The 14,694-nt window shown below is 38.1% G+C and overlaps 1 protein-coding gene across 5 annotated transcripts in view; it reads left to right on the forward strand.

Annotated features, from left to right (window-relative positions):
• Nucleotides 1-14,694, forward strand: part of LOC119556234 (protein sprint) — a 114,922-nt gene that overhangs the window by 86,127 nt on the left and 14,101 nt on the right. For all 5 annotated transcript variants that reach the window (XM_037868263.1, XM_037868266.1, XM_037868264.1 and 2 more), the window contains one exon: nt 3,977-4,234. In XM_037868263.1, coding sequence (XP_037724191.1) covers nt 3,977-4,234 — 258 coding nt within the window. The remainder of the gene's footprint in view (nt 1-3,976; nt 4,235-14,694) is intronic.

Genomic DNA, 14,694 nt, shown 5'->3' on the forward strand with positions numbered 1-14,694 from the left:
ACATTTTTATTTTATTTTCTATTATATTATATTTAATTGATTATTTTTATATATTTTATGTTTTCCAATTGCATAGTTTTATTATCTGAGTGTATTTCAAGGCAGAAAGTAAGGAGAAATGGGAAGGTGGGGATTGGCAGCATCAACCCTCGGCTTAGATTTCCACTCCAACCACTGTGCGCCACTCAAAAATGCAGCCAGGCTACTCAGAAGTCGATTCTGGGCACGGTTATGCTTTTTTTTTTTTTGTTCGGGGTTGCTGCCTGCACCCGGCAAGGAATCCAGCCTTATCCAACATAAAGCTATTAGATATCCTTGCAGACATGTACATATGTGTGTGTATGTGCTTTTTTATGTGTTTTTGGTAATTCTGTAAACAAATGAGTGGGATCTGGGCAGATAGCTATAATATTCGAACTGGGGGAGCTCCTGGGCTAACTTAATAAGTATCGCATTAGAGTGAAGGAAATGGGAGCGGGGATATCAAAATACGTTGTTTGAAATAGAAGATGGTCGTGTTTTTTCTTTGACGCGTCCAATTTACGTTGCCCCATCGCACGATAAGAAATCTATTTATGACTTTATATCTATTATTTGCAAAGTTTTGTTAAAGAAGTAAGAGTTTTGTTTAAATATTACCAAGCATTCATTTTGCAAAAGGCTATAATAAGTAAAAATATTATAATATATTATGTGTTTTCTAAACCTGTCACCAATTTACGTAAATCCTTTTCAGCTATCTAGAGCTTGATAAATATAACATGTTCGACTTCTTTGTTAAAAAACGTTTGTATTAAAAATCCAAATTCCGAATACCTGAACATAAGTTCCTACATTCCCCGTTAAGTTGCTAACTTTTCTCCTCGTCTGGGCCGTGACTTTAAGAACTGACCGTTAAATGAGTATCATTAGCTTTCTGAATTCAGCTGGCATTGGCCCCAACATTAGCCCCCTCTTAAGCTCGACCACTTTCAAATAGTTTGGGGTCCCAGGCGAGCGAATAAAAACTGAAAAAGGGTCCCAGCCGCTGACGTAATAAGCAATACTTAAGACCTAATGCAGGGTATAAAATATGCGCAGCATTCGCAGTCACCTCGCTCCGCCTCCTCGAATATCTCCGGGCTACCCAGGATACAGCCAGGACACCCAGGACTCCAGGATACCCAGGACACAAGGGTTGCCCAAGCACAGTCGTCCTTTTTCATTTTTTTTTTCTTTTTGGTCGCCTGCAGTGCGCGTTTCTTTTGCCGCTGCTGTGATTTTTGATTTAAGCATAATTTTGCAACAATTTCGCCGGGTTCTTTTGGGGCTGCCCGCTGTGAGCACTGAAAAATTTCAAACATTTCTTCAAGGGATTTGCGCAATTTTCCATTTTTTTGTTCCACCCAGCCATCATCTGTCTGATGTTCCCTTTTTTTTTTTTTATAAGGCTCCCCCTCTCAATATTACTCGCATTTAAATGGTTGGCAAATAAACAGACGAACATTTTGCATTTCCATTTCATTGCGTTTGTCTTAAGACCTCTGTCTGAATGTCTGTGGCAGCTTCTCGGTTTTATTTCCTGCTGCCACTGTCAACTCGGCGTATGATTAATGCGTCAAAGAAGGGCCAACGGAATGAACAGGGCACTGAGAACCTGAAACCCAGAGACCCTGAAACTTGATCTCTCCCCCAACTCACGCCCACAGCACCAACCCGTTTAATAAATGACATCAAAAAAATTAAAATTCGCCGCCGAAGCGTTATTCAAATTCAAATTTACTAAAGCAATAGAGAGATATGCATCTGGATGATGATGAATATCGGGGGGAGGGAAAAAAGGTGAGCTAGGCAACCTAATTTGACACTTGCCGCCACTCGAGCAAGTCTCCCTTCTTGTATGGGAACCAAAAAAAAATTACAAAAATGTTTTACCAACGTTGAAGAACAGAAAAAGGCAACACGGATCCATGACGTTGTTAGTGGTAACGAGTCGAGTTTAAAGGGGTGACAACCACTCGACTTTTTTCCAAAGCCAAAACACGCTTCGATGGCCTTGCCCGCCGGTTCCATCTTCTAATGAAGGGATTATTAAGCATTTTAGCATTTTAAATTAAACGAATCCAGCAGTGCGAATATCTGGGGGCTTTTAATGGAATTTCTAATATTACTGGAAAATTATATAAGCATATCATTTTAATTAGAAATAAGGCAGTATTTTGTTTAACACAATTAAAGCTATACATAGATTTAAATAAACTTAATATCAAATCACATTAATATTTCATTTTCAACTTATCAAAAGTATTGTAATCTTTCAAAAAAGCAAATGGAATATCTAAAAAGAAAATATTTTAAGACCACCAAATTCTTAAAATTTCTGTAGATCTTTTTTAATGAGTTTTTTTAAAATAAAAGTATGTGAAAATTATTATTTTCATTCATTAGTTTTTCCAAGGTATTTCCACTCTCCTCATCTTACAAATGCATAGGGATTCGCTTTGGGATCAATTTTGGCATAGCTAACCGTTGGTAAACATCGTCATCATCATTCTGACAGAGGGTGACACACTCCTATACTTACTTAGCATAAAAGCCCCCGAATAACCTCCACATCCTGATGCTGAAAAGTATGCTACACACACAGTATCCCTCACTCCCACTCATGGAAAATAAAGAGAAGGAACTTCAAAGCCAGCCCATGGCAATTTTCAATTAAAAACGCCTACAACGCGACTGCTTTCGCATACTTCTGCTGCCATAGAATTTTTGTGTGTGTGTTTTTGTTTCGCTTTGTTTGCCCTGAAAACCCTGCCTGCGGGTAAAAAATTCCCCTGAAAATCTCTATCTCTCTCTCTGTCTCTGGCACTCTGGAAAATTCTTGATAGGCATAGCACAACAGCATAGCTTTAATGTTGAGCTTGGAGCCATTCTACAAAAATATCACGACATGGAATTGCACTCGCACTGATGGAGATTACAGAAATATGGCCACAGGCAATGTGTCAAGTGTCGGAGATTCGTCTGTGAGTTCTGCCAGTTTTTCAGATTTTCAGTTTTCCATCCGCGGAGAACTGGTGTCCTTCTGAACTTGGTCAAGTGTGGGCCTCTCTGTGTGTGCCAGCAGCTGCTCAGGAAGTTTTCTTCCCACTGGGCCCTATTTTGGTGGCTCTAATGTTGTGCCTTAGCCTAAATTGAAGCTTCATATCTGGGAAAAGGTTTATTATGATGTACTACAAAAATATTACAATCTTTGTAATTCGAGGCCATGATGTTGTGCATTAGCAAGGACTGAAAATTAATGGTAAATGAGGGGTATCCTAAAGTATGCAGTGAAATAAGGGCTGTCAGCCTTTTGTATGAATCCTTCGTACTTTCGAATTCATAATATATTGTTATATATTTTAAGATACCCCTCAGTTCCTATTTATATAGTGATGCCCCCAGTAAACTTTACATTTTATATATTTTTGTATAGCCTACTTATAGCAATACCTTTAAACGTCGTTTTTAGACTATGTCCTTCTTTCGCTGATAATTACCTTAAAAAGATCTAACAAATTATTGGGAACTTATGATTTGAAAAGCAAACAGTTGTAAATTTCATTTATAAGCTTCCTAATCAAAAATCCATTCACCTGTAATTGCGGCTTAAAAATATTTTTTATTTTATAAAAAGTTCTTGAAAGCACTATATAATTATATCTAGTTGCTAAAAACGGACTGTGCTATAGAATTTCCAATATAATTTTAGAGATTTTCAAGTATTTCTTTGAGTCAAGTTCATATTTATATATTTGTAGAGCTAAAGGTACAATTTCCAAGTGGTATAACTATAGTATAGATTTATTTATATACTTAGGTATATAGGAATAATTTAAGTATATGAAAACACAAACTCAGATGATAGTTAAGTTTTTAAAAAAGTCTCCTACTATTGGTGAACTATGTCAACTGGATCCATACTAATGTTTCCTCCTCTTTCTGCCCTTTGCAGTCGCGCACATCTCTGGTGTCCAGTTCGGAGGGCGGCATCCTGGCCGAGGGTGAGACGTCCAGCGAGGACGACGAGGAGGAGCCCGTGGAGGCGGAGGACGAGGATGAGGGCGAGGAGAGCAGCCGGGACTCCAGCGACAATTCGCCGCCCTGCGATCTGGGGCTCATGGAGCGCCTGCTGGTCACCCATCCGATGTGGTTCCTGCCCGGCATCCAACGATCCGGGGCCGTCCATCTGCTCCAGGGCAAGGAGGAGGGGGTGAGTGTCCTGGCGATAATTATTAATTTATTGATTTAGCTTAATAAGGCAATTTGGTGAATTTCGCGAAACACACGAGGGTGCGGTAAATTAACAAACACATGTGACCGCACAAATTTGCACAACAATGAGGGCAGAGAACACACAAACAAAAACGAAAACGAATCCACAGAGCAGAAAAAAAAAAAAACAATTGGGGACTCATTCATTCGGTGCAAAATTTACATATACAAATTGCAATCAATTAACGAGCAGCGGGTCCTGCGATGTCCTGTGATGTCCTGCGTATCTGCCACACGTGGCAGGGGAAGATTCATTAATATTACGACAGGACAACAATGCCAAGCCCTTTTAATTGTAAATGTATAAAGATAAACAAAGAAATGTAGCCAGGACGAGGACGAGCACGAAAACGAGGACTAGATACAGGACTCTGCTGCGTTTGCAAATTCATTGAAATTTATCTGACTCGAGCAGCAAATGGTAGACAATAGGGCCGAAAAAAAAGAGATGGCAATGGATGAAGAACCCCTGTACATAACTTGCATGAAAAACGAGAAACGAGCACCCATTCACAAAAGGCGACAAAAACAAAAGCCAAGCCGGCAATGGTCAGTAGGCAGGGATTGATAAAAAGGAGCACAAGCTGGACTGTAGATGATCCTGGTCCTGGAGTCTGCACTGCGAGAAAAGGCACTGCCTAAAAATAGGGCAATAAAATATTAAGGTGTCTAAAAGTATGCAGTGAATAATAAATAGTCGTCTTTCTGAACGAATTCATTGTAATTTTGAGCTTAAACATATATTATTGCATACTTTTAGGCATCAAAAGATGTGATTTCGCACCCAAAAGAGTTTTTTTTTTTAATTCAATTGTTGTCCTACAAATTCTCTTAGTGTAAGAGTGGGCTGACCATTTTGCGATTCAAAGCCCTTTGCATAGACAATTGAAATTACGAGAGCCCTGTGGAACTGGCAGATAGAATAGAACAGGTAATGGCTAAAAGCCAGGACGAAGGATAACAGAGAATATAATGGAATGTCCAACAAATTGTACAGATTCAATAAGGTAAAGTCCCGCTCCAACTTTAACTTGCAGACTGAACCAGCAATTATCACGTGTTCGCCGATTGGCAGGAAACTCATTAGGGTCGCAAAATATTTATCCCCTTTTTTCTGTTTTTGTTTCATTGTTCAATCTGTACTTTTAACTCTTCTATAAAACGACCTTATTATTTCTTATTTCCAACTTTATGTGAACTTGCCAGGAAATTAGTTTATAGAAATAAAATTTGGGTGTACCTTAATATAACATCAATGTAACTGATCAATTAATAACATCCTTCCTTAAGAAATTGTTTACAAATTGAAGAAAGAGAATTTCAAAAACAATACCAAAAGTATAATACTTTGTGGAACCTACAATAGTAGGGGCATATCCGAAAGCACTGGAAAATCGGAAACGGCACGCACATTCTTTATTTGAATGAATGTGGAGCATTTTCTCTGGTTCCCTCCATTTTTCCTGCCAGCTTAGCAATTTTCAATCGTCGAACGCGCCGTAACAATGGCTCATTGATTGCAACGTCGGCCCCTTTTTTCCCTTTGCAGAAGACCACTCCATTTTACAACCTCCTCCTCTCCGACACTGAAAAAAACATCAAGTATATTTTATATTGTAACGGTTCCCATTTTGACTAAGCACCGGATTCTCAATGTCATGCTAAGATTTTAGTTTGTTATATCACAAATAAAGTTAACAAGTTAAAGTTATAATAATCAATATGCCCTCAACTATCAAATACTCGTTACTCAGCTAAGGGGAGTGCGAGGCGCAATGGCGCCACCTAGCGTCGATTTCTTTATTTGCTTATAACTTTTTAATGGATGGTCCGATTTGAACCATTTTTGGCATGAATATAGATATTGATAATCAAAACAATATTGAATTTCCATTTTTTTAAACATGTGGGCACTAGACTGCTGATGCAAACTTGCGTTGTCCCAGAACCTCAAGAATTTGCATGCCAAATCCCAACTTTCTAGTTTTTATAGTTTATGGGATCTCAGCGGTCATATGGACGGATAGACAGACGGACATGGCTAGATCGGCTAGTGATCCTGCTCAATAATATATATACTTTATAGGGTCGGAATCGCTTCCTTCAGTATACCCCTTTACTCTACGAGTAACTCCAAACTTTTTGTGGTCAGTTTCGTTTAGATATTTAGGGTTCTTCACTTTCGTTTTTGCTGTGTAAGGGGTACTTGTGGGATATACAAAGTTTTTCGCCAACTTTTGCATTTTGCTGCTTACTCTTTCAGTGGCGTCGTGCCTCGGAAATTGTCTGCAGCTCCACCTGCCACATGCCACATGCCCCCCTTAGCAGCCCATGCTGCTGCCCCCCTTTTTCCATCCATCGGATGCTCCTTTTTCCATCGATTGCTAATTGCATGCGTCAACGGCAGCAAAAGTACGTCGTTGGTAACGGTGTGCTGCCTCAATTATACGGCGAACGCTTCGAAAAGTCCTTAAATCCCCATTAGGATGCACGACGTAGACTACGCACTCCTCCTTCGCCATTTATTTATGCGTTTAATAAAAAGCCTTTTAATTGAAATTGAAGTAGTCGTCCCCCATCCATTTGGCTTGCAATCGGATTCGTTGGCCATGGGTGCATGCCTAGTTTGTAATTAAAAATCAATCAATATGTTCGAACTGGACACAGTGCATTGTGGCGTCATATGGCTGTGAAAGAAGTGCGATCCATTTTGCCAGCCTGGTATTTTAATTACTCGTTGTACCGTATCGTATCCAAAGTTTAACAGATTTTTTCCCTGCTTTGTTTGCACATCTCTCGTGATTTTTTGTATCCGGATACCTTTCACATCCGACTGCCCCCAACGCCATCAATCATAAATATGCGTGGTGGGTCACATGTGTGCGTATGTCTCGCATTTCCATTTCCCCCAGTTTATATATATATATATGTATATAGGTTTTTTTTTCGCCCGATTTTGCCCCGGGATTTGTTATGCCGACCACAGAATGTAATTAGCAGCAAATGTCGATGCTTTATGGACCAAACGATGAGTGGGAGTTGGTCAACAGCTGGGGCAACCATTTAATGTCTGGGTAATCGGCTGAAGAGGGAGTTTGATTGGGTGATTGGCGGATTGGGGACGGGGGGATTGGTTCAGTCCCGACATCATTAGCGCTCGTCACCTGTACAGTGAGCAATGGCCATTTGATGACCCTCTGGTTGAACATTTGGTCTCTTTATCAGTTCCAAATGCTTAAGATTCTATGGCTTAAATACTGTTCCTTACATATTAAAGTGAGATACCTGTTATTATATTTATATCACTTGTTTTACGATGTAAATTTGAGTCCATTATCTTATATCAATTGGTAGCCCCAAACTATTTAAACTTAAATATAATAACATTGTCTAAAAAGGGAAGAGATTTTAATCACTTAAATGTTTGTTAACAACCCACTGCAGATTCATGCTATATGTAATTAAAACTAAATTTCCAAATTGTAAATAATTTAATTGTTAATATGATATTTATTTGTATTACTTTGAAATATATTTATATCCCTTGTTTTATGATATAAATTTATATCACTTATCATATGTTATATTCCTAATGTCCCTTAAAAAAGAAAATTAGAAATACAGATTCGTTTTAAATGTAATAAATACTAAATTTCAAACATAATATTATTTATTTTAATAAGATCATTGTTTCCGTATATACGTATTTTCCATATTTCTATTCTCTTTGTTAATTCTTTAACAACACTGGAATATTTTGTAATCCCTTGTATTGCTGTTTCTCTGGCAAAGTTAAGCGCGTTTTAAATGGACAATCCATATGGCGTAAAACTAAGCTTTTCCCCCGCTGACAGTTTGAATCTTAATTCGCGTAATCTTTTGCCGCCAAAAAAAAAAAGTGTGCAACACATTTGAAATTCCCTCTGCATTCATGGTAATCGATTCATTCATTCATTTCGCACTTTTTCTTTTTTTTTTTGTTTGCTTTTGCATTCCACCGATATGAGTTTGATTTGGGGAAAAGCAAACATCCTTTGATCCCCGCAACGAATCCTGTATATTTGTTTTGCCACGGCTCTTGAACTATTTTTTGGCTGCTTTATTGACGCCTTGCTTTTGATTTATGAATTCATGGCCAAGCGGGGCAAAATGAACATGTTAAGCTGCAGCTGCAGCTGCCACGCCCACTCACTTTTGGCCAATCCACATTGACATCCTTAAATGGCCAATGCTTTTGGCCAAACAAAATCGAGAAAAAGAAAGGGAAGTGTGGTGTGCAAATGCGGAACACAGTGAAATTGAATTTTTTCGGCTGCAGCCTTTGTTTGGCATGTGTTTCAATGACATTTCATCTGGGGTTTGGGGTGGTGTTTATTTTTTGGTCTCAGCTTACATGGCAAAAAGTCAGACAATGTTCAAAAAAAAAACGAAGGAAGGAATGATGGAAAAAACATACATACATACTACATTCAAACAGTAGCCACATAGGCGCAGACAGTTTTTATTTATCACCCAGGCACATGGCCATCGTGGGATGGGCAGGTGGGTCCAATGCCAAGACCTGGAGCAGGAGTCCCATTGGGTGGCAAATGGCCATCAACAACAGGCACAGAGAGTCAGTCAGTTAGCCAGCTGATGGGGCGATAAGGGAAAGCAGACAGCCGCAGGATGGGAGGATGTCCAGGATGTCCAGGATGAGCCAGGACGAGTCCGGCCTCCAGTTCGATTTGGTTCCCCCCGCCCCCATCCAATGCGAGTGTGTCCAAAATTATATTAGCAACCACATGGCAAGCCAAGAGGGAAACTCCACACCCACATCCCACATCAAGTCCACAGATGATAGAAGAACGGGCGGCAGGATCCACAGGATGTCGCATTTATTGACGTGTTTATACGCATCTTGTCGGCCTTAAAGCCACTTTCAATGCCAACTACCCACTGGATTTGGTCACACTTCAATCGATTAAAACATTTCTCTTTCTTTCTTTCTTGGTCTAAAGATATTATATCTCGGATTTTCAAAAATGCATCATACGATATACATACATTTTAAATTGTTTAATATTATAATTTTCATTTTGTGAGAGAGCTTCATAAATGTATCCATATTAAACCCTATTATAATTTGACATAACCCAGTCTAACTTAGAAAATGATCTATGTATATATGCTGTATATATATATATATAAAATATGTTAATGTAAACTAACACTCTAAAAGTATTCACAAGTGGTAAAATACATTCCAACTTTTTATCAGGCCTTTTATTTTCACAAATTTGTCTTTGAATTTACTATATAGACTTAAACATTTTTATTAAATTTATAAAAATACATTTTTAAATATTATAAAATGATAACTTGAACGAATAAGTATAATTGATTAGTCAATCATTTAATTATATTTTTCTATGGATACCTGTGTGGTACCTGAACTTTAAGCTAAACAAGTGTTAAATTCATTTGTATATTATTAACATAGTTGAAAAAAATCATTTAATTATATTTTTCTTTCGTAAATTCAATGGACAGCCATTATGTGAGGTACCTAAATTTTAAGCTAAACATGTGTTAAATTCATTTGTATATTATTAGCTTTGCCACCCTTTTTTTATTATGTTAAATTTAAACACCTACTGCGACAGCAACCCTGTTTATGGCCAAATATTTTTGGGATATATAAGCCTCATAAAAAGTGAAAACTTTTTCATGGCAGCTGCTATAAAGTCCTTTCTCCTCTACTACCTTTGCGTCACTTTTGTGCCGCACATGGCGCATTTGCCCTTTGGGGAGTACAAAAGGATCGAGTACAGCATTAGCATCCTGGTTGCAAGTGTGTCTGACTGCATTTCAGCAACACATTTGGCTAATGAATTATTAACAAAAATTATAATTGAAAGCCGTTTGGCAAATGAGTTTAATGCACTTTGTCCCGTTGGCGGCTGGAAAATGTGGGTGGAAAAAGGGAGGGGGAAAGTGGGGGGGGGGGGGGAAGGCCAATGATGAAATGATGATGAAAAGACTGGGGCTTTTGAGTCGAACGGAAATAAAGGGTAATCAGCTTAAGGCGGCAGTGGAAAACTCACAAAGGGCATCAGTGCGTTGGATTTTGAAGGGAAAACCCAAAGCCACGACTCTTGAACTGCAAAACGAAATCCGCTTAGCGAGGCAATTGGCAGGTGAAAGGAGGAGGAAAAAACGGTAGAGGAAAACGCATTATTAAGGCGGCAGAAAATGCCAGCAGATTAGGGTGGTTGGGCTTATGTGGATGGTCTAGGGTGGTTCCGCAGCAGAAAGACCAAAACACTGGACTTTTACAGCCAAATTTAATTTTCTATGCAAATAATTCTGGTAAAGAAGAACTGCGTATGCTTCAAATCGGTTCTGTAGTTGATTTTCTTATAGGAAAGGTTTTTAAACTATTACCATTACCCAATAACATTTTTTAAATGTTATAAATAAAATCGTTGGTTATAATCTATGTCAATGGCATTTGTAGGAATTTGAAGTATATGTTAATAAACTTATTTATTCAAAAGGATATTAACTAATTAATATTTATTTTAAAATAATAAATTACATTAGTTTTCAATGATAGAAATATAAAAGGTATTCTTAATAAAAAAATAATGGCTAAGTCTTAATTAGCATATTAAATCAGTTTCGTTTTTAATATATTATAACTACTTGCACTTCTATTAAGGGTAGTTGTGATGCATATCAAGATATTCCTGAAAAATCTACGAGTACAATTCCAAGTGCAATTGTAGCGTCAAAATGAATATAAACGAGATGCAAATCGGAAATGTGTTGAAATGGCCAAAAGGAAGCTACTAGCCCTGTCTCTTTCTCCACTTATCTCCCCGTCTCTTTCTCTGTATGTCTTCCCATCTCTGTCACGCATCCCGCGGCGTTGCTCATGGTTTCACTTTGCATTTCGATGCCAACTCTCAAAGCGCTCTCGCATTACCAGTTTCAATAAAATATGAGCTTTTTATTATGTGATCCGGCTAACAGAGCAGCCCCCACCTTCTGGAAATTCATATTCCTGGCCCCTTCTAATGAGCAGCGAATGGCAGGATAATGGCAGGTCCAGTTTTGGTGTCCTGCCTTGGCATAATTTGGTTATTTTATGCAAGTTTTTTCTACCCACTTCCCCTGCCTGCTTTTTTTTGTTTGCTCGAACCACAGAAACCGCCGACACTCATTAGACGGCGCCCCTGGGGCTTCCAGGGGGGTTGAATGTTGCTGTGGGAGGGGGGGGGGCTTAGAGAGAAAGGTCAAAGGGGATGGGTGTCATTATGCCGTTCCGTATTCAATTTCACTGGCCTGGCTCTTTTTGGCTTAAAAATTTGCATGTAGCCCTAAAAAGTAGGCAACCGGTTTCCCTATTCAGAGTATATCAAGTATACGCTGAATACGAAACTTAAACTTGGAATAATATATTCTTAATTTTAGGGAAAATTTGAAGTTTCTGACAAAGGCATAAAAAATAGCTGAGTATTTTTTTTGTTAAGGAGGTTCTTTAAAACCAAAGAGTTAGCCACATACAATACAAAAATGTAATGTAACAATTCCTAAAGAATATTTTTTATTTCCTTTTCGCACCTTCAGATCAACCTGTTCAAAAACCCATCACTTTTAATCAATTTACTTAAAGAAATATGAAACTATTAGTTAAAATGCTTATCTATGGGGTGAGATAAAGCCATTTGAAAGTAATCTTATATCTTAAAATAAAATAGCACCTTATTCTTAAATGTTGCAAAAGTTCAAAGATGGTTCAAATATAAAAAAAAACCTGTCCAGCTATTAGAGAAAAATAAATTTAAGAGAGCTAAAAAAATAATTTTGTATTTAAAGCGAGACAATCTCTTTTAAGAGGAGATTTAATGTAGCCGCCCCGAAGCTATCCACTCTAATTGAATAAATTGCTCCGGTCATCCGAGACCTTTGAAGCAGCCTAATCTGCCACTCAAGCACCGCATCTAATCCGGCCAATGCACATTGCATTCCGGGGGACTTACATATACCCATCGAAGGTGCTTTTCCCCAGACCGCTGTCCCTGATATAAGCTCGTTGGCCATCTGGCACAGGATCCCGGGTCCAGACTCAGAATCGGATCCAGATCCCTGGGAACTGCACTCCATTCCACTTGACTGCAGTTGGCTTGGCAGCCTTTCTATTCCATTACATTTCGTTGTCCATGACCATTAAGCAGTCAAGATTTGTTGTCAAGCATTTTGATGGCGTCATGATTGATAGACAGCTTGGATTAGAGAGAGAGAGGTCAGGGGGCATTGCAATGGAGTTGCTGCTGGGTATAACATTTGTGGCATGATTTGATGATTATAGACTAGACTTGGCGCTTCAACGAGTCCAACGAGCGACGACGAGTCTATTTGCGGGCCAAAACTTGATTATGCCGGCCAGAAACCAGACATCCTGCGACGGCACTGAGAAAATCTATTTTAAATCTGCTCTACAAAAAAAACCTGGAATTTTTATAATCCGCGCAGTGCCTGTATACTTTAAGTTTTAAAAAACCATTATCCAATTTTCATATAATATATGTCTGTTATTAAAATGCTCAAATATTTTAACGTAAAGCTATATTAACTACAGTTCCTTAACTTTTAAATTTAGTTTTAGTAACATCACAGCAACAAAAAAAATTATATGTTTAAGGAACAAAAGGGATACTTTTTTAAACTAGTCTTACCTTATCTTATTTTAGTTCCTTAAAATCGGCAGAGATATTTTTAAATACCCTGTCGTTATTTAATCTATTAGTTTAATATTAATAAACCAAAATAATAACGTAAAACATTATTACCTCCATATTTAAACTTTTATATTTATTTTTAGTAACATCTCAGCAACATAAAAATATATGTTTAAAGAACAATGAGGATATTTTCTTAGCATGTCTTACCTTATCTTATTTTTGTTCCCTACAATCGGCAGAGATTCAAAAGTTCGTGTTTCAGAAAAACAAAAAAAAATGTTTCTAAAATACCCTGTTGTTATTTAATATAATCAAAAAAAAAACCTTATTCTTAACCTTACAATTTTATCTGATAACTTTAACTAACTTTAGGGTTTAAATTACAACATTATGTAGTAACTGAAAGTATTATTTATTGTTTTACTAATAGTAAATATTATTTTTGCCGTGTTTTGGCACTTGGCAACGGCTGCACTTTCGATTCGATGGCCAAAACCACAAACAGACGGGGCGAAAGCGACAGGAGGGGGGGCTTTTCTGTGGGGGTTCGGTGGCAGACAGTCAGCAGCTGCGACACGTTGCGCATTGTGTTTTGGGGCCCAAAAAAGGGGTGACTTGGCCAAGGATGAAGATGGTGATTGAGCCGAGATCGGAGGAGGAGGAGGTGGTGAAAGCGGAGGAGGCCGGGACATTGCGGACATTTCGAGAAATGCAGCCCCGAAGGCACGCGGCGAGAAATGGAAACCGGAAATGTTGTTACCTTCTCCGGTGGAGATGGGGCACCAATGGGCATCGCATCCCGGAAATGGGTGCAAATGCGGCGAATCGTTATTTTCGAGAGTGTGTGTTGTGTGTCTGATTTGCAACGCCGCAGGGTATCGAGCGAAACGGTCGAATGGAATGGGTTAAGAGATTGGTCGGGGGTGGAGGTCAAAGTTGACTACAAAAAAAAGGGGGGAGGCTGAGGAGGTGCGAACATTCGGTGCCATGTGCTGCCCAATGCACAATAATTTACATGCAATTAAATGCAAAATAAATGCAAAGAGATAAATGATTACCGGGCGGGATGGGAAAGATTTTGGTAGGAGGTGCTTGTACAGAGGATATCCATGGCAAATAGAAAGTGAAACCGTTTAAGGTGGTTAAGGATCGATAGATTTTCTATCAAGAAAAACACTTAAACATGAGTTATTTATTGGAATTTTAATATTCTAAATATTATAATAATAATAATAATAATAAGTAAAATAAAAAAAGGGGTTATTTACTGTGTCACTTAGTTTTCATTAACTTGAGATAGTTATATGTATAAAGAAAATAGACATATCTCTCCCTTAAACAAACATTTTTTAACCGACCTGTACCTCTTTACCACATTTTAAAGGTCTATATAAATAAAAAAAAAAAGGCAAAGACTTTAAAATCAACTAAATGTGATCTTAATAGTCTGATTATAAATTTTATTTCCCGTTACTAGGTTCATTTTAATAGTAAAATAAAAAAAATTTTTTAGCCTGAATCAATTTGATAGTCACATCTGCCTTGAACATGAAATTAATATCCGACCTAACCCCTTCCCAGATTTGAATGGTCAATAAAAACGTTTAAATTTACGACATTTTCTGGCCCAACCACAGAGACCCACAGCTCTAGTCCTGTGTAATTGAAA

This window comes from Drosophila subpulchrella, chromosome X (assembly GCF_014743375.2).
Source record: "Drosophila subpulchrella strain 33 F10 #4 breed RU33 chromosome X, RU_Dsub_v1.1 Primary Assembly, whole genome shotgun sequence".
Classification (NCBI taxonomy): domain Eukaryota; kingdom Metazoa; phylum Arthropoda; class Insecta; order Diptera; family Drosophilidae; genus Drosophila; species Drosophila subpulchrella.